The sequence below is a fragment of the Drosophila takahashii genome, chromosome 3R (genome assembly GCF_030179915.1).
Source record: "Drosophila takahashii strain IR98-3 E-12201 chromosome 3R, DtakHiC1v2, whole genome shotgun sequence".
Lineage (NCBI taxonomy): Eukaryota > Metazoa > Arthropoda > Insecta > Diptera > Drosophilidae > Drosophila > Drosophila takahashii.
This window is the reverse complement of record NC_091681.1, coordinates 25,209,454-25,227,751: the sequence shown is the minus strand read 5'-3', so window position 1 is coordinate 25,227,751 and position 18,298 is coordinate 25,209,454. Positions and strand designations below refer to the sequence as shown.

Below are 18,298 nucleotides of genomic sequence, written 5' to 3'. Positions count from 1 at the left end.
GGCGTATTTGAAAAACAAATCATTCTTTACTTTCTTATCATTATTATAAAACAAAATACCATTTTCTTTAACATTCTTTATTTGAGCCATACGGTTTACATGTTTTAAATACATAAATTGTCAAGTCTTTTCTTCTTTTTTCAGCTTAGACGTGTTTGTGGTTAATACATTTATTAATAAATGGATAATAATCCTGATTTTGGAATGTAGTATTACGAAATATCAATATTAATTTTTACAAAATTATATCAATGACATCTTGTCTGCTCTTTCTGAGCTTTGGCACCTACTTCATGTGCGCTCGAGTATCTTTTTCTTTGTCAAGTCTTTTCTTTTTTCAGCTTAGACGTGTTTGTGGCTAATAAATTGATAATATTGCTGATTTTGGAATGTACTACTACGAAATAGCAATATTTATTTTTACAAAATTATATATATTGGCACCTGCTTCATGTGCGCTCGAGTATCTTTTCACTTGAGTATCAAATATTAAGAATGAATAAGATTAAAGAAAACATCTGTCTACAGATATTTCTGATGTGTTTTCCTGAGTTTTGGCACGTACTTCTTGTGCTTATGTCTTAGTCCTAGTTTTGAGATACGTTTGAGATTCATTAGTAAGCAAATTGATATCACTCAGAAGTTCAAAAAATCTTGAAGTGTTTGTTGCAGTCCATTGTATTCCTCTTCCTGAGCCTTTAGCACACTGTTCTTGTGCATATTGCTGTTATAGTGTTCGTTTAGTTTATACTTGTAACGATAATGAACATCGCAGAAGTCGCACCTGCCAGGAAAAAGTATTACTTATTAGTTTGATATTTAGAAAGTTATTAGGGACTTACCAATAAGGACGATCCCCCGTGTGAACGTCCTGGTGCTTGATAAGTTGGGAGCGCAGCAAGAATCCCCTGGAGCAGATATCACAGTAAAACGGAAACTTATCGTGTCTGGCTTCATGTCGCTTCCTAGCAGATGGGTCCATAAATTCTTTCTGGCAAACCTTGCACTTAAAGGGCCTGACTCCGTTGTGGGAGTTCATATGTAAGGTTAGAGCATTCTTGGTGCAGTAACTCTTCGTGCACTTGGTGCAATAGTGTCGATCGGAGCCGTCTTCCTTTGACTTCTGCCGCGCGAGAATCCGGGAACCAGCCCCGTGAACTTTTCTGTAATAATTGGAAAGATTTAGATTAATCTAAACTATTATATAAGTAGACCCCTAAAAAACGGTCAGTAGCAAATTCCACCCAGAACAGATTGACATAAAAATCTAAAAAAATCACAGTAATTACTAAAATAATATATTATATATTTAGATAGGATATATTACACTTACTGCTCGTGCCTATGGCGACTGCTTGCGTTGGGAAACGACTGGTTGCAATGGTTGCAGGGAAATGGGGTTTCGCCCTTGTGTCGGGCCCTCAGGTGAATGTTGCGCGTATAGGCGTCATAGAACTTCTTCGGGCACTCGGGACAATCAAAGTTTTTAACCTTGTTATGCCGAAGCAAGTGCATCTGCAGCTGTCCCTGTTCGCGGAAGGAGTGACCGCACTTATCGCAGATATGGCTAAATGGTTTGGCACGAACCCTTTCGCGTCGCCTACGATTTTTCTCCTCCAAGCTCACTCTTGGAAGAAGACGCTTTGGCATTGGAAGCGAATACTTGGGCTTGGTTTCATCCTTGCGATTACATTCGCTTAGCACAACCTTATAGACTTCAGCTCCATGATCGACCTTTCCAATTTCTTCTTTGGTTACACATTTCTTAATGCTTACAATCTCATTGCAAGCTCTCTTTGGTTTTCTCGATGATTTTCGTTTCTTCAATAGGAAATCTGTTGTCTCTTCATCTAGCATTGAATCCTGTTCCCCTGAAGAGAAGTCCGTCGAATCCAGATCCGGTGGAAAGTCCTTCTCATCCAGGACACACTCACTATCCGACCCACACTCTGTGGTCTTGAATTCTATTCCTGGGACTTCACTCGCTTGCTGGACGGACTGTTCGTACAGAACGTTTTCCAGTTCCGATTCAATTTCATCGTCACAATTTTGGTTTTTGTTTTGCTTAAACTTCTTATCAATCTGAATGCACTTATCTCGAAAATCTACGGACTTCTGCAGGGTTTCCTGGCACGTTGCGCAGATGTGGTGCGGAAGACCCTCTTCTCCGGTTTCTATCTGCGTGGAATTTAATAATATAAATATATATTATTGTTAGGAAAATAACTATGCTTATTTAAAATATATTCTATATTGAAAATAAATATTTAATAAAAGGCAAACTCGCACTTCGTCTTCAGATCTGCATTATACATATACATATCCTCAGATGTATACAATAAAAATTGTTGGCTTATCAAATATGCATAAATGTATGCATGTATAAAATTAAAAATATTTAGTTGATAAGCACAATCGTTTCTTCAGAATAAACTCCACTTAAGGAATCATGATCAGTCAAAGTAGACATTATTATAAACTTTTTAAATATTTAAACATATTTTTACAACATTTTCTTATCTAAATAATATTATCAACTATTTGCAAAGGTACGAAAAACAAAATTCACATTTTGGCAAGGGTGGTTTACGTTTTCAGGCGGAACCCACGCAATTTTTGAGCAGAATACAGAACACATTGACCCACCCTTTTTCCAACCTACCCAAACTCCGGTGGTAACTTCTATGTGATAGAGGAGCGCAATGTTGTCCCTCTCGTAGAGATCCTTGACATCTTCATCCAATGATGGGATTTGAAAGCAGGTGCGGCACTTCTTTTCCAGAAACGGATCACCATCCTGGACTCCAGTGCTTTCTCCTTCGGAGTGGCTATCAAAGAAGGCGCTGTCTGGCGTGGGAGTGGCAATATAATCGGTGGTGTTAGCGGCTTCCAAATCCGGCAGAAAAAGGTCCACCAGCTTTTTGTTTATTTGTTTCGGGGAGCGTTTTTTTCCAAGCTCCTTTTCCACATGGTCTTTGTCTTTGTTCTCGAACAGCAGGTTCTGCTTCAAAAAGTCAAAAGGTATACAGAAACGTGATTAGAATATTTATGATACACATGAGGAGTTGGAGGGACACACCCATTTTGAATCACCGGCCGCCTTTGACGATCTCATCTTTGAAAGTTCACCGCAATTAATAGGATGGGTTCAATTCTAGCAGGGTTGCGTTGTTTTTCCGGTGGAAAGTTTTCGCGGGCACTCGGAAAAGTCGAGAAAATGCTTTTGTTTTTACCGGGATGCTTTGCTTTGGAGTTGCAAAACGTGCGTAGCCGCAGCGCTGTGAACTGCGCACTTCATCCTTTGCCGGCAAAGTGCGAAATTTCTGCAAAAGCAAAACAGCAAGCCGGGTTCGCAGGGCTGCACAGCCTCAATGTAGGGGTTGCAGACGGGAAACATGCGCGTAGACAAAATATTTTTAGGGGGATTGTAATATAAACATGAAAGCATTTAGCTTGTTTTTATTGTTAAATTTTTAAGCCATGTCTCTTGATTTCATTCTATTTATACAAGCAAAACATTTAATAAATTTGTTTAACTTGAAAACGAAAGCTTTCTCCTACGCCCATGGCTTTATACAAATACATCGGAACTAGTTCGTTCACATGGCGCGCATTTTAAAAAGATTTCTAATTTATAAGAGTACAGAAGTACAAAAGTGTTTTTACAATTTTAAACGTTTTCGTAGCCATCTTTTTCCTAAGTATTACTTGTATACCTAACAGTCCTTACAGTCTAGCAAAACAAAATTTAAAGAAGAATCCTCAGCTATTAAGTTTTTCCGCCTGTTGCTCAAGTTTCAATCTATGATGCTTGGATTTTTTGTGGGTGGCCAGGGCGTTCCTCCGATTGAAAGACGTCTGGCAAAGTTCGCAGCTGAAAAGTACAGATATGAGTAAGGATTTAACTAACTAGGTATTTCAAGTGAACTCACTGGAATGGCTGTTCGCCCGTGTGCACCACGCTGTGGTTCTTGAGGGTCTGGGAATTCTTGAAGGCCTTCTTGCAGATGGGGCACACGTGCGGTCGGTGGACGGGGCTCTCCTTGTGGTTCCGCTCGTGAGTCAGTCGCTTGAGGCAATTATTGAATCGCTGGCCACAGTACTTGCACACATAGGGCAGTTCACCGCGATGCCTGATCCGCACATGCAAATTGAGCAGGTGTTGGGTGAATTCTTTGCGGTCGCACTCCTGGCACTGGAACTCCCTTGTGCCAGTGTGACGTTTCATATGTACATTAAAGTTGGATTTTTCTGCGAAGGATTTTCCACATTGATCACAAAAGTGGAGCTTTTTATCCACTGCATTCCCTTTATTTCGCGTAGCACATTTGTCTGCTTGCGTCTTTTTCGTTGTGACCGGAGGAGCTTCGTCACTATCCTCCGCCAGAAGAAGCTCTTTCATCTTTACGTTCATGTGCCTTGCCGAACGTTCTTTCCTATCGGATTCCTGGCTAGGTTTCTTCTCCGTGAAGTTTTTGGACTGTGCCTCACTTGTCTCAGGTTTTTTTCTCTTTGAAGGTGGACGTTTTTCTATAACTGGTTGGATTTTAGATTTTCTTGTTTTTGTTTTTGGGTTTATGTTTTCCACCACTAGGTTTTCTTGAATAATGGATTCCTCAGGATCCTTGTCTGAAATCAGGAGTTCATTCATTACTTGTAGAGGGTCCTCACGACTCAGGGGAACCACAAGATCAGAAGAAAGGTTTTTCGGAATCTTATCCAGCTTCTTGTCGCCTTGACGTGGAATCGTTGCTTGCTTAATGACCTTTTGTGTCTGTCCAACAGTAACATTATTGATAGGGAATATACTTATAGACACCACATTGTTGGGCACAGTTTTAATGGGCACTATCTTTATGGGCACCGTTTTCTTAGGTAGAATTTCCACACTTTTTTCCTGATGGCTAATATCCTCCTCATCGGAAATGTAAATTTCCTCCTGTGGTTGATCCTCATCTTCGAACCAAGAGACATTGGTTTTGATGCACCTTTCTCGGAAGGTGATGGCATCATTCAAGTCCAGCAGACAGGACAAACAGATCTTTGTGGGCACTCCGGGGTGGTCAGTTAACTGAAATTAATATTATTATATTACGAATGTTATTCCTTAACAGGCAGCGTACCCGAATCCCTGTCAACTTGAAGATGTTCCCCAGGATGTCGCTCCCCTGCTTGTCGAAGAGTCCTTTGGCATGCTCCGCCTCCTGGCCACAAGTGCGACATAACGTGGGCATTTTATTTATATCCTTTTTGTCTTCCAGGAAAGGTAAATTCCATTGTTTTGTTTAAAAAGCATGCATAGTTGGTCTTCTGTTTACCTTAAAGATGTCACCGTAATTGGTGAACGCCAAAACTATGCAGACGTCTCTGTGCGAATCGCAAATCTAACACTGAGCTACAAACAAGTTGTATTTTTGAACATGCTTTGTTAATAGGCACTGAAAGTAAATACAAAACAAATATGATTTTTTTAAAATCAAATTTTTAACTTTTTAACTATAGTTATTTGCTTAATTTTTAATGGTAAAACATTGTAAGAGCTATTTAAAAACACTTTTTTTCATTTCATAACGGCTATATATAATACACATTAAAAAAAAATTTAAAAACAAGTGCAAAATGTTTGGGATGGTTATTGTATTAATGTTTTACCCATCTTCCGGAACAGTATCGTCTTCGACCTCCAGTTGTTTTGCCTGCTCCTCGGCTTTAATGACATGCTGTTTGGATTTGTAGTGGGTTCTCAGGCTGTTCCTGCGATTGAAGTGCGTCTGGCAGAGTTCGCAGCTAAAGAGTTTTAAAGTTAGTTCCGGACAATAAATACTCTTAGAATTTAACTCACTGGAAAGGCTGTTCGCCCGTGTGCACTACGCTGTGGTTTCTTAGGGACGTCGTGCTCTTGAATCCCTTCTTGCAAATGGAACACACATGCGGTCGGTGGTCAGGGCTCTCCTTGTGCTTCCGCTCGTGGAACAGCCTCTTGAGGCAATTATCAAACCGCTGGCCACAGTACTTGCACACATAGGGCAGTTCGCCGCGATGCTTGACCCGCACGTGCAGATTGAGCAGGTGTTGGGTGAACTCTCTGCGATCGCACTCCTGGCACTGGAACTCCTTGGTGCCCTTGTGCCGCGTGAGGTGGACATTGAAGTTGCCCCTTTCGCTGAAGGTTTTCCCGCATTGATCGCAGAAATATGGTTTCTGATCCTTCGCCTGCGCTCTCTTTTCCGCAGCTAACTTTTTTCGCTTTTCGTATTTTTCTGCCTTGCTTTTATTGTCTTCTTTTGGTCTGCCGCGTTTTTTTCTTGTTGAAGATTTGGGTTTCTTTTCTGTAGGCTCTCCATCTGTAGGCAGGTGTTCCACCTTTACTTGAATAGTATCCTCGCATCTCAGAGGATCCATGAAATCAACAGAAGTGGCATCCGGGGCAGTCAAGCGATCAATAGGATCATCTATTGTCATCGACATAACCCCATCCAGCTTTTTGCTGTTTTGCGGTGAACTCTCTGGTTGATTTAGGCTTCTTTTAGGCACAATTATTACTCGAAGTTCGTTTTGGCTAATGTCCTCCTCCATTTGAACGTCAAAGTCCTCTTTTGTGTCCTGATTATCGAACCAAGAGTTGTTCGTCCTGATACAGCGCTCCCGGAAGGAGATGGCACCGTTGAGATCCTGCAGGCAGGATAAACAGATCTTTGTTGGCACGCCGGGCTTGTCACTTAACTGCAATAGAATATGGATTTATAAATATTATTAAGAAGTATTAATAGCTGGTAAAATATCTACCAGAACCCCAGTCAACTTGAATATGTTGTACAGGACTACGCTGCTTTCCTTATCAAAGAGGGCCTGGGCTTGATCCACCTGCTGACCACAGGTGCGACACATCGTGGTCATTTTGCTGGTCTTCGTGACTTCTTTAATGGCTTTGTAAGATAATTTTTCATGAATTCTTTTTACCAAAGTAATGTTTGTTTACTGGTTAGCAGTTACCCTTTTGCGTGAATGACAAGATGCAGGTTACCTATTGTGAATGATAAATGAACACTGCCCAACAAATTCAAATTTTGTAAAAGATTTATTTATTTTTATTTTTGGACACATATTTTTTTGAAATACCGTTGCTTTACATTTTATTTACAATTAGACATTTTGTCAGCATTTTTAAAAAATCATTCATAACTTAAAAAAAAGTAATCCTATTTAATTAAGAACTGTTTTGGATTCAACGTTTTGCCTCCAACTCTTTCCTTTTGTGATTCTTTGATTTAAAGTGGAGGTTCAGGTTATGGCTGCGGTTAAAGGACATGTCGCATATTTCACAGCTATGGAAGAAAATGCAAATATAGATTTCCCTAAATTAAATCTGATTATGTCTTACGTAAATTCACGTTCTGCATAGTGCAATTTCTCATGGCTCGTCCTTTCATAATTGAGCACGAACCCCTTGCCACAGAAAGAGCACTTGTAAGGTTTTAGTTCCAACAACTTTCTGTCGTGGGTCCTCCTAAAAATAATATATATATAAGTCTAATTGCAGGAAACACTATAGATGTAGTTACCTTGTATGTCGAGTTCGCTTGATGCTGGTCTCGAATTTCTCATCGCAATATTTGCAGGCGTAGGGCTTCTCTCCGCGGTGCTTTACTCGAATGTGAATGTTTAGGGTGTATCTATTGATCTCCCGGTGATCGCATTCCGGACATTCGAATGGCCGGACGCCAGTGTGTCGCAGGACGTGCGTGTCGAGGTTGCCTTTGTCATTCATTTGCTTGCCGCAGTGATCGCATACATAAATCGTAGCGCTTTTCTTCCTTTTTCGTTTTCCTTTCGCAGGCTCCGGAGGAGGGTTCTCTTTCGATTTGGAATTAGAGGTGTATTTTTTTAACTTTCTTTTAGATGGTCGTTCAGGTACTAGAGATTGGAGTGTACTTGAATCATACATTTTGACTTCATTGGTGTTTAAGTCCTCATCACCATCCAGTGACCACTCTTCATCTTCTAGCATCTCCTCCTCGAAATCTAAATCCTCCTCATCTTGCTGTATTTCCTCCCCATTTTCATTTGTTTCCTCATCTTCTAGTAGCTCCTCCTCATAATCCTCTAACTCCTCATCGTCTTGTAGTAATTCCTCCATATCTCCCTGTATCTCGTCATCTTCAACTATTTCCTCATCTTCGACGATCTCCTCATCATTATCTTCTAAGTGCTCCTCATCTGACTGCATATCCTCATCTTGCTGTATATCCTTATCATATTGTATGTCCTCATCTGGCTCTATCTCCTCAACTTGTTGTATTTCCTCAGCTTTCTGTATCTCTTCATCTGTCCGTATTTCCTCATCTTGTTGTATCTCCTCGTCTGACTGTATCTCCTCCTGCTCTTCATTTCCCGATTGCTCAGGCTCCTCATCTGAAAGCAGGGGCTCCTCCTTTATGTAGACAGGATCTTCGCACTTCAGGGGATCCTCGAGTTCAGTCGATGGGGATTCAGGAGCGTTCAATGGATATGTATGGTCGCCTATGGTCCTAGTCGGAATCGTATCCAGTTTCTTGCTGCGTATTGGTATAATCTTTCCCTGCCCAAAGAGCTTGTGTGCAGGGAGAGGTAAAATATTACCCCTGCGTTTCTCTCTGCTAATATCCTTCTCATCGGCAGTGTCAGTGGCCAAAGGCTCTGGTTTATCCTGATCGCTGAACCAAGAGATGTTCGTTTTGATGCAACGCTCCCGAAAGGCGACGGCAGAGTTGAGGTCCAGCACGCAGGAAAAGCAGATCTTTGTGGGCACTCCGGGGTGGTTACCGAACTGCAATTATTATTAATATTATTATTAAAAATTATATCCTTTTGGTAGGACGGCGTACCCAAATTCCTGTCAGCTTAAGGATGTTGCACAGGACGTTGCTGCCCTCCCTGTCGAAGAGTGTCTTGGCATGCTCCGCCTCCTGGCCACAAGTGCGACACAGCGGGGCCATTTCGATGATCTCCGCCCTTTTTATCCTTTTTAGCCAATTTATTTAGTTTTAGTAAATAATTTTGGGCTTCGCTTCTGTTTACAACTGAATATTGCCGTTTTTGGTGAATGGCAAAAATCCCGGTGCCCTTATGGGAATGGCAAATTTAACACTGAAAAAATTGTTTTTAGTTTAGCATTGAACTTTTTCTGCATTTTTAGATTCTTTTATATACATTTTATTTCTTTCAAAAAATATAATAAAATATTTATTCATGATACAACTTAGCAATGCTTTTTAAAAACTCTAGTAGTCAGGATCTCCTTGTGGCATCGTTCGTGTCGCAATTTCTTCATAATCCTGTCGAAACTCTGGCCACAGAACCGGCACATGTATGGCAGTTCGCCGCGGTGCTTGATCCGCACGTGCAAATTGAGCCGGTGGGCGGTGTTCTCCTGGTGATTGCACTCCTCGCACTGGAACAGCTTAAAGCTGGAGTGTCGCAAAAGGTGGTCTTCGTACTCGTCCTTTTCCATGAATGATGTGCCGCACTCTTCGCACGAGAAGAAGCAAACTTGCTGGACTTTTCTTGGGCGTCCTCTCTTCCTCTTTGGTGGCCCACTATTTCTTACCCCCCTACTGGTATCCTCCACCTCTGTGTCCACTAGCAGGGGTTTGTTTTCTACCCCTTTGAGATCTTGCCTCATTAAAAGATGGTATTCGAGGTTTCCTTGCTGGTTTCTGGTATCCTCTAGCTCAGTGTCCGACAGCAGGGGTTCGTTTTTCACCCTTATGAGATCTTCGCACAGAGGAGGATCAATTGAGGGATCTCCAGCTGAAGACAATACGAAGTCATCTTGATTTACCGCATTGGATGGCATCTCATCCGGTTCCCTGTAGCGCAAAGGTGTGAATTTCTTTCTAGCTGTATTCCTAGGCTTTTCTAAAGAACTAGGAGGCTCTAGACTTCCCTTAAGATCATCTTGAATAGTACTGGAAAAGTTTCCGGGCTCGAGTTCCTGTTTATTCGAGTGATCGAGCTGAGCCTCCAACCAAGAATGGTTTGTCCTAATTAACCGTTGGCGAAAGGCAACAGCTGCATTTAAGTCGAGCAGGCAGGATAGACACATTGTTGAGGGCACACCGGGCTTATCAATTAACTGGAATCGAACATGGAACTTAAATTATAAAACATTCCTCATTCAAGTAGGTAAACCTACCCAAATCCCCGTCAGACTGTGGATGTTTTTCAGATGACCCTCGCCGTCAATATCAAATAGCTTCCTGCCGAAATCCGCCAACAAACCGCAAATGCGACACTTCATCGACATCTTACAAACTTATTTTTTATTTAATTATCTTTAATTTGGTTGAAAAATTGTATTCTAGCAGCTGTGGTTTTGTTTACAAAATAATGTTGACCTTTTTGGTGAATGGGAAATGCTGCGCACGCGAAGCCGGGTGAATGATAAACTTAAAACTATACAACCAATTTAGGGTTATTAATTATTATTATTTGTCGCTTTGGCTTGGGTTTTTTCTTCGATTCCAACACATTATTTTTGTGCTGCATTGATTTGAAGTGGGTCTTCAGGTTGCCGCTGCGGGTGAAGGACTTGTGGCATAATTCACACCTGTGGGAGTAAAAAGAGGATCAGTTGAGGGAATTTAAAGGATTTTCTTTATAAATGTAACCAAAATTCATTTTGGTATAAATAATAAAATAAATATCTATCTTGGCTATTGCTTACGAAAATTTACGTTCTCCGGAGTGAACTTGCTCGTGCTTCGTCAGTAGAGAAGGCAATTCGAACCGCTTGTCGCAGGCCGAGCACTTATAGGGTTTTGGCTTTATCTGATGCTTTTCGTGCGTCCTCCTGAAAGACAATTATTAAAAAATATTAAGTAATCTGAATCACAGAACGCAATGCATTTAGTTACCTTGAGTGGCGCGTTCGCTTAATGCTGGTCTCGAACTTCTCATCGCAAAATTTGCAGGCGTAGGGCTTCTCTCCGCGATGTTTCACGCGGATGTGAATGTTCAAGATGTACTTATTGAACTCCTTTTGTCCGCATTCCGGACATTCGAATGGACGGACGCCAGTGTGGCGCAGAACGTGCAAATTGAGATTGCCCTTGTCATTGAATTCCCTGCCGCAGTGATCACAAACATAGGTTTTAGTGCTCTTGTATCTCTTTCGTTTCTTCTTCTGTTCCACGGGAAGGGGGTCCTCTTCTTTTTTGGAATTTTTCGAGGAGTTTGGGGAATTTCCTTTGGGTTGGTCTTTTCCGATTGCTGCTTTGGGTCTTGAATCATTGATACTTCCGTCATTGGTTTCAGAGTCCTCATCCTCATCTCCCTGTGTCCAGTCCTCATCTTCGTCTACCTCCGCCTCCTCCTCATCGTCCTCTAACTTTTCCTCATCTTCTTGTATCTCCTCTTCATCTTCCTGAATTTCCTCATCGAGATCCATTAACTCCTCCTGCTCTTCAGTGCACTCTTCATAGTAGTCCTCCAGTTCTTCAATGAATTCCTCTTCCTCATAATCGGATTCCTCTTTGCATAAGTCTACCTCCTCGTCTTCCGCATCCTTCTCTATTTTCTCCACCTTGGGTCTCTCCTTTAGGGGATCATTTGAATCCTTCTCATCTTCAGTTTTCAACAATTTTCGATTTCTTGTTAGTTTATAGTTGGTCTTAATGCAGAGTTCTCGGAAGGCTATCGCACTTTTTAGGCTTAGTAGACAGCACTCACACATATTTCTGGGCAAATCGAAGTGGTCACTGAGCTGCTTAGGCGAAATGCGATGTTTTTAATAAAAAAATTATTAATTATTATTAATAATTACTGTTGACATGAATACTCACCGAAATTCCCGTCAACAAAGCGATGTGCTTGGTAAGTTCACTGGAGCCTTTGAATATATCAACCGGGTCTTTGGTGTATATTATGTCCCCACATAACCGGCATTGCGGCGGCATTATTATTATTTAATATTAGTTATTATTTCCGCGTAAATTCGGCTTTACTTTGGGAGACGCATCCCTTTCCGCATTGTTATTATTTGTATTTTAACCATTCCCATTGGTTAATTCCAGATAATGCGGTGACCGCGTGCCTGGGTGAATGCCAGTTAATGGCGGCAAAATTTAAAATCTACACTTCTGTTATTGAACCAAGGAAAGAATTTTCGGTCGAAAAGATAAGAACAAAGAATAAGTGAGTCGAAATAAATATTCTTACATTAAATTTTCTATTTATGAAAATTAAATTGGTCTTCTTTATTAACTTAAAGGCTATTAAATATCAAATTTGAAATTTAAACATAAATTTCATGTTGTTTGGATTAAATTATATATTAGATTCTGAATATAATATGAAACACAAAAGACAATTCCATGCCAAAAAAAAAGTTATAAAAAGTACATTTTCCAAATATATGTACGTAACGCGTATATAAGTTTAACGAAAGATAATCCAGTTACAAACAAAAACATAAACGCAGTGTAAAGATTGTTTTAAAGTTCTGAACCAAAATGAACACACATTTCTAATCATATTCGTTTTCCAGATTCAATGGAGGATGTTTTTTTTTGGTATTATAGGTAGATCTAGTTTTATACAACAACATCTTAGTTTCAATTTGAATGAATTTCCCTTCTTTAGGGTATTTCAAATTAGCTCCGCGAGTAATATTTTCTGTTCCAACAGAAGTCTCAGCGAAAGCCTTTTTAATATTTTTTGAAGATTTCTTGGAAACTGACTTGTTTTGAGCTTGATTAGCTAATTTTAATGGTTTCCATTTTTCATAGCTCACAGATTTTGCATCACTTTTAGATTTGGATACTTTAGATTTTTTAGGGGAAAACATGTTCTCTGCATGTGCATCAGAATCCTGATCAAAAAGTTTCTGTTTGTAGGATGAAGCTTCTATGTGATCTTCTGCTTTAAGTGGATCTGGGTCATCTACACTATTCAAATTGGACCAATCATCATTATATTTCTCTGGCTCTGAATCATAATTACTATTGTAGATATCGTCGAGATCTACAGATGCTGGTTCTTCCAAGCTAGATAGTTTCCGTTCTTTGAAGTCTTGTTTACTTTTTGGATTGTCAACTTTTGGAATGTCATAGGATTCCTCTGATTCTCCCAGGTTCCAATCCTCTTCTGAATCCGTACTTGACATTTGAGACTCCAGATCTTGAGCACTTATAGTTTCTTTTTTCATCTTAAGTCTATTGTGGTTCCGTTGAATGCTCTGCCGCAAATCAGTGAAAATATTTAGCTCATTCACACATGAGGGACAAATGTGACGTGGCAGGTGCTCCTCATCGCGTAACTGTGAATGGTGAGGAATTGAGATAACGGGGAATGTAGTGAAACCAGAAGCTCACCCATATTCCGGTCAGATCTTTGATCTTGGCGAGAAGTCCGCGGTCGAATATTATCATGGGATTCAATTTGCAGAAAAACAAAGCACACAATCGGCACTGGACAGCCATTGTTACGATATTAATTAGGTATTAAATTTAAGTTTTGGTCAATTAGGATAAATGTAGGTAGCGTCCAATCTTATTTCTGCATTTTCAATGGTTTCGAACAATCCATGATCAAAGCATGCCTAGAAAGGAACTGAGAAACGTAAACCTGATTGTTAAACACTTTAATTCGGGATAATACAATAAAATTACTTTAAAATAGAGCTCTAAGATTTTTGTTGTGCCTTTGGCGTTGCCAGATCGTCTTCGTAAACATAACTGTTCTTTCTTTGATCAAACCAGGGGCTCGAAATATTTTTTAATTTTTTGTATTATTTTTATAAACACTCCAAGTTTTCCAAAACCTTCTACTAACTAATTTAAATAAGTTTGTTGCATTCGACAAAAATCTGTTTAAAGTGGGTCTTTATTTCCATATACTTTTATTTGAAAATCATAATCAGTTAGCATAATTGTTTGTATAACAAATAGTACCCGAATTTAAAACGCGTCAAAAAAGGTGCTGGCACATTTGCTGGTTAAAAAAAAAATTCTTCAAACCAAGTAATTAGATAGCCTGCATCCCTCGCATTTGTGAATATTTGGCGCCAAGTGCGTAACAATATTTTTGCGCGAATAGTTAAGTGTACAGCTCTTCTATGATGGTTTCGTAATTGTTGAAATCCTCGATAGCCCCCTCCTCTCCGTCCAAAAGTGCCTCATTATTCTCGTACTGATCATAGGCGGTGTCCTCCAGAAGGATGTCCATTTCGGCCTGGCTGTCTTCCATTTCTGCCTGTCCTTCTTCCATGTACCCGGGAGCCTCCTCGGGATCTCCGTCCGACTGGAACTCCTCCTTCGTGCCCTCCACCAGCATATTCTCCCGCTTGCGATGGTACTTGGTGGTGTAGTGGCGCTGCAAGAACTGTCCCTCCTTGAACTCCTTGTTGCAGGTGAGGCAGCTGTGAATGGATACTTGTTATTTTGTATATTTTGGATAAATCAGAAGGTGATCTTACAGGAAGACATCCGGCTGGTCGCTTTTGTGTCCCTCCTCATGCTTGGCCCGACCTTTCTCGCTGTTGAAACGCTTCTGACAGATGCGGCAGGCATGGGTCAGCTCGTTGGGATGCACTTGTCTATGAAAGGTGATAGATATTTAAATGGGTAAGTTATAGGTAAGGAGAACGACTAGACTCACCGCTCATGCCGACAGCGGCTGGGACTGTTGGCGAATCCCATGCCGCAGAACTTGCAGACATACGGTTTCTCGCCCTTGTGATGCACTCGTACGTGCAGCCGAAGCAATGGCAAAGTGTAGAACTTTCGGCCGCAATCGTCGCACGAATACTTCTCCGCAAAGTGCCGCAACTTGTGGTCCTTCATGTTGCTGTGGTCGTTGAAGGACCAGCCGCACTGGTCGCACACATAACGCTTGATAGAACGATCGACCTTGGGCTTGGGTCGTCGCTTTCTGACCCGCTTGCCAGGTTCCCGACGCACTGGTGGTGGACTGTCGGCCTTTTTGGACTCCGGCACACGCAGACGCTTGACCATGACACGTGGCGATTGACTGTTGGGCAGCTTTTGCTCCTCGCGCCGCATTCTCTTGGGTGGTGGCGGTTTAATCACGGGTTTTATGTCCACCAAAAACTCTTTATCGTCCTCCAGGAACTCCTTATCATCCTCCGGCTCACTCATATCGTCCAGAACTTCCCGCTTAAACAGTGGATCACAATCTAGCTGCACAGAATCCACGATGGTTCTTGGAGCAGCCACTTTTTTGGCCACCACTTTTGTGGGCGATGAGGAGGAAGATGCGATGCTTTTGGTGGGCGACCTCTGGTGCAGATTCTCGTGCGTCTTCAGGCATCGCTGGCGAAAGGCGATGGCCTGGCTCAGGTCCAGGAGACAGCAGGAGCAGATGTGCTGGGGCAGCAGCGCCTCCAGGCGAATCTGTATAAATCAAAATAAATAAATAAAATAATTCGAGACACCAAATGGAAGAAGGGACGCCACCTCCAATCCCGTGATTTGCTCGATGGCCGTTCGAATGCGATGGTTGCGCTTCTCGAAAATGTTCTTTGGCTGCGGCGTGAAGATCTGCTCGCCACAGCTGCGGCATTGGGTGGCCATGTCAGCAGGAATTTAATTAATTAGTTTATTTTCTGTTAAAAATGGTTAATGCAGCCGGGTGAAGTGGTGTTTCAGTGTGACCGTCGTGTGACCAAAATACCCTTTGGCGCGAATTAGCGTGGATGGAAGTGGAACGGTGGAGTATGGAACACGGATACGTTTTATATATTTAAAAATTATTTAGTTTATATTATTGATTTATGTTGTTTTTACTTTTGTATAAATTATTTTTTGTTTATTTTAAAAACATCTCCATCATTTTTTTGTTGTTGTTAATCAGAATTTTCCTATTGTGTATAGCGTTCCTTATGTACAGTACACACTAAAAAATTTCTAGCAGAGTCAATAAACGTCAGCTGACCAGCTTCTTCTTCGTTTTTTGCCATTCACTTTGAAATGCATTAACTAAAATATTTGAATTTGAATATTTTGGGTTTCTTTAAAATCCTTTCATTTTTAAACCGTCTAAATATATACATTTGAATAATTCAAAAATTGTATCTACACCATTAGTACGAAATGAATAGACAAATATAAATACATTTAATTAAATTTAAAATATGATTATAAATAAATATTTTAGCTCTGCAGAATGAAATGATAAAATATAGTGTTGAGCCCCTGTGCACAGTGGATTTTTAGCAACTAGCAGAAGAAAAGCGATAAGTAATTGCAGAACGTCTGTCTTAACGTGTAATTGTCAAGTGTTTTGTAAAGTAAACAACACAAAATGCTCTAGAGAAATGCCTCCAGCACGGGAGCCGCAATAGACCGCCAACTCTCGCGCCATCTCAATTCCTGGAATGCCTGAAGACTGCGCTGAAAAACGGCCCGCGTCTCCAGAATACTAGGATTTTTTGGGAAATGCTCGAACCAAATTCGCAGCTGCTCGGCCAACTGAACATGGTCGCCGAACACAAAGCCATTCTCGCCGTGCTTCACCAACTCATCCAGGCTGCAAACAAAATTAAGTGTTATTTCAAGATGTTATATATAATCAAAAGGTCTACCCACCACTTGAAATCGTAGGCGCAGACAGGCAGGCCGCTCCCAAACATATCGACCACCTTCATGGGCAAATCCAGCCCACTGGTGCTCCAGTGCAGGCACACGCCCAGATCGGCACTGGCCAGCACAGTGGGATAGTCCTCGATCTCCAGCCAGGGCGTGATGACGGACACCTTTTGCCACTCCAGCTTCTCGATTTCCGCCACATAGTGCTCCTTTTGCGGTCCCTTTCCGGTGATTACGCACAGCAGCGAGGGATACACCTGTGGCTCCGCCTGCGCCGTCTCCTCGTAGGCCTGCAGAGCCTTCAGGAGTATGCCAAAGTCCTCGTCCGGCGTCCAACTGGTGCTCGAAACGAGAACCGCCTGTCGCTGGAGCTTATATTGCACACTGCCGTTGGCCAACTTCTGGGTAAGAGCGGTGGCCTCTAGCACATCAGACTGTTGGGTGTCCTTCCCCTGGAACTGCGGGTAATCCTTGGACAGCTTCAAAAACAGCTCGTGCTTTTGCGGCAGGTCGATGGGATGAAACTGCGAGGGCGCGCGATCGTAAAGGACTTTAACGGGGCTGGAAAATAAGGCAGTTATAAGTAATTGATCATCTTTAGTTGGTTATAGGCAATGTTTTACCCTATCCCCCAGTTCCGCTGCAGATCCTCCTGCATGGCCCGCGTCACACAGAAGTGCGTGTGCGCCTTGGAGCCAAAGTAACGCTCCAGTCGCCTCACCAGCCGAATCAGCAGGCTCTGCTCCCCGTTGGACATGCCCAAAGCCAACACAGTGTAGGTATAGTTGTGCCAATCGATGGCCATCTTGGTGCGGCTGACGGCGCAGTAGAGGTAGCACACAATCAATGTGGGAATCCCCGGGGGATTCTGGACGAGCAGAAAGCTGGGACGCCCTATCGAAATGAGGGCCATCAGCAGGCTGAGCGTCTGCCAGAAGGCCTTGAAGAGCAGTCGCAGTTTGGGCGTGAGATTGGTCACCGGAACGGCCGTCAGCGGGTGAATTTGGCAGCGGGGATGTTGGGTTAGCGCCTCCAGTGGCCGCGTCTCCAGATAGCCAATCACGTCCACGTGGTAGTTCTCCTCCAGGAGGCTCTGCGCATGGTACTGCATCCGCGGACTGCGTCCAATGTCGCCCAGAACGATGACGCAGGCATTGCGCTTTTTTGGCGGCGCTTCCGTCATCGCTGGGCCGTGGAAAATACGTGGTTTATCTCCGATCAAAGGCAATTGCGCGTTTTGTTTGGGGTTCGGTTGAAATCCTCGAAGGAATTGTTGGCTTCAACTGGATTGCTGGAAAATACCATGGAAAGGTAAAAATACTAATATAGTAGGGGGATTCGTTCGTTTTCTGTTTTTATGTTTCTGGTAAGTGTCTAAAAATAAAAAATTTATTTACAAAACTTCAATAAATTAACGAACGGTAATTTTTTTAATATTATATATACTTAACATATATATTTAAATATAGGTTTAAAAAATTACGTTTTTAAATATTGTAACTTTCATGACCACATGATACCAAGTTAAATAAAATTATACAAAAAATAATAACATAAAACAGAGCAACAGAAATATATATTTAGTCAATTGGAGGAACTCCCTTAATATATTCTTTTTGATTTGAAGGCTGCCAACTTGATTTATTTGTGCCTTAACGTGTACTGGTTTGTGTCTAGGCTAACACGGAGAGTGACAAAAAACAAGCATATTA

At 41.7% G+C, this 18,298-nt stretch overlaps 9 protein-coding genes across 11 annotated transcripts; all 9 read right to left on the bottom strand.

The window, feature by feature from the left end:
* Positions 1 to 114: 114 nt before the first annotated feature.
* On the bottom strand, positions 115 to 3,339 carry LOC108061856 (zinc finger protein 596). 2 transcript variants are annotated; one of them, XM_070217165.1, is made up of 5 exons: positions 3,080 to 3,339; positions 2,663 to 3,004; positions 1,334 to 2,178; positions 843 to 1,163; positions 115 to 784 (listed from the first exon to the last, which is right to left on the bottom strand). In XM_070217165.1, exons 1-5 carry the CDS (start codon positions 3,113 to 3,115, stop codon positions 637 to 639), a joined length of 1,692 nt encoding a protein of 563 aa, XP_070073266.1. In that variant the 5' UTR covers positions 3,116 to 3,339; the 3' UTR covers positions 115 to 636. The 2 variants fall into 2 exon arrangements, with proteins under 2 accessions (XP_070073266.1, XP_070073267.1); XM_070217166.1 differs by having other exon boundaries at positions 2,663 to 3,001; positions 3,080 to 3,338.
* A 111-nt stretch (positions 3,340 to 3,450) lies between these two features.
* Positions 3,451 to 5,411, bottom strand: LOC108061858 (transcription factor Ouib-like). The gene is made up of 3 exons (XM_044394287.2): positions 5,124 to 5,411; positions 3,933 to 5,071; positions 3,451 to 3,874 (listed from the first exon to the last, which is right to left on the bottom strand). Exons 1-3 carry the CDS (start codon positions 5,232 to 5,234, stop codon positions 3,763 to 3,765), a joined length of 1,362 nt encoding a protein of 453 aa, XP_044250222.1. The 5' UTR covers positions 5,235 to 5,411; the 3' UTR covers positions 3,451 to 3,762.
* LOC108061857 (transcription factor Ouib-like) lies at positions 5,299 to 6,987 on the bottom strand. 2 transcript variants are annotated; one of them, XM_070217167.1, is made up of 4 exons: positions 6,787 to 6,987; positions 5,843 to 6,723; positions 5,653 to 5,787; positions 5,299 to 5,438 (listed from the first exon to the last, which is right to left on the bottom strand). In XM_070217167.1, the coding sequence occupies exons 1-4, from the start codon at positions 6,895 to 6,897 to the stop codon at positions 5,429 to 5,431; spliced, it is 1,137 nt and encodes a 378-aa protein (XP_070073268.1). In that variant the 5' UTR covers positions 6,898 to 6,987; the 3' UTR covers positions 5,299 to 5,428. The 2 variants fall into 2 exon arrangements, with proteins under 2 accessions (XP_070073268.1, XP_017003754.3); XM_017148265.3 differs by lacking the exon at positions 5,299 to 5,438 and having other exon boundaries at positions 5,578 to 5,787.
* A 140-nt stretch (positions 6,988 to 7,127) lies between these two features.
* On the bottom strand, positions 7,128 to 9,061 carry LOC108061849 (zinc finger protein 200-like). Its single transcript, XM_044394286.2, has 4 exons — positions 8,865 to 9,061; positions 7,563 to 8,806; positions 7,382 to 7,507; positions 7,128 to 7,325 (listed from the first exon to the last, which is right to left on the bottom strand). Exons 1-4 carry the CDS (start codon positions 8,973 to 8,975, stop codon positions 7,226 to 7,228), a joined length of 1,581 nt encoding a protein of 526 aa, XP_044250221.2. The 5' UTR covers positions 8,976 to 9,061; the 3' UTR covers positions 7,128 to 7,225.
* A 176-nt stretch (positions 9,062 to 9,237) lies between these two features.
* On the bottom strand, positions 9,238 to 10,315 carry LOC108061851 (transcription factor Ouib-like). The gene is made up of 2 exons (XM_017148259.3): positions 10,175 to 10,315; positions 9,238 to 10,114 (listed from the first exon to the last, which is right to left on the bottom strand). The coding sequence occupies exons 1-2, from the start codon at positions 10,283 to 10,285 to the stop codon at positions 9,239 to 9,241; spliced, it is 987 nt and encodes a 328-aa protein (XP_017003748.2). The 5' UTR covers positions 10,286 to 10,315; the 3' UTR covers position 9,238.
* A 105-nt stretch (positions 10,316 to 10,420) lies between these two features.
* Positions 10,421 to 12,022, bottom strand: Nnk (Nicknack). The gene is made up of 4 exons (XM_070217379.1): positions 11,823 to 12,022; positions 10,896 to 11,743; positions 10,706 to 10,831; positions 10,421 to 10,588 (listed from the first exon to the last, which is right to left on the bottom strand). Exons 1-4 carry the CDS (start codon positions 11,934 to 11,936, stop codon positions 10,435 to 10,437), a joined length of 1,242 nt encoding a protein of 413 aa, XP_070073480.1. The 5' UTR covers positions 11,937 to 12,022; the 3' UTR covers positions 10,421 to 10,434.
* A 188-nt stretch (positions 12,023 to 12,210) lies between these two features.
* Positions 12,211 to 13,659, bottom strand: LOC138913496 (uncharacterized). The gene is made up of 2 exons (XM_070217381.1): positions 13,353 to 13,659; positions 12,211 to 13,297 (listed from the first exon to the last, which is right to left on the bottom strand). The coding sequence occupies exons 1-2, from the start codon at positions 13,458 to 13,460 to the stop codon at positions 12,506 to 12,508; spliced, it is 900 nt and encodes a 299-aa protein (XP_070073482.1). The 5' UTR covers positions 13,461 to 13,659; the 3' UTR covers positions 12,211 to 12,505.
* A 186-nt stretch (positions 13,660 to 13,845) lies between these two features.
* Odj (Oddjob) lies at positions 13,846 to 15,666 on the bottom strand. The gene is made up of 4 exons (XM_017148295.3): positions 15,456 to 15,666; positions 14,638 to 15,392; positions 14,456 to 14,575; positions 13,846 to 14,398 (listed from the first exon to the last, which is right to left on the bottom strand). Exons 1-4 carry the CDS (start codon positions 15,570 to 15,572, stop codon positions 14,077 to 14,079), a joined length of 1,314 nt encoding a protein of 437 aa, XP_017003784.2. The 5' UTR covers positions 15,573 to 15,666; the 3' UTR covers positions 13,846 to 14,076.
* Positions 15,667 to 16,240: 574 nt separating this feature from the next.
* On the bottom strand, positions 16,241 to 17,883 carry Alg1 (ALG1, chitobiosyldiphosphodolichol beta-mannosyltransferase). Its single transcript, XM_017148291.3, has 3 exons — positions 17,210 to 17,883; positions 16,587 to 17,147; positions 16,241 to 16,527 (listed from the first exon to the last, which is right to left on the bottom strand). The coding sequence occupies exons 1-3, from the start codon at positions 17,767 to 17,769 to the stop codon at positions 16,308 to 16,310; spliced, it is 1,341 nt and encodes a 446-aa protein (XP_017003780.2). The 5' UTR covers positions 17,770 to 17,883; the 3' UTR covers positions 16,241 to 16,307.
* Between the last annotated feature and the right edge of the window lie 415 nt (positions 17,884 to 18,298).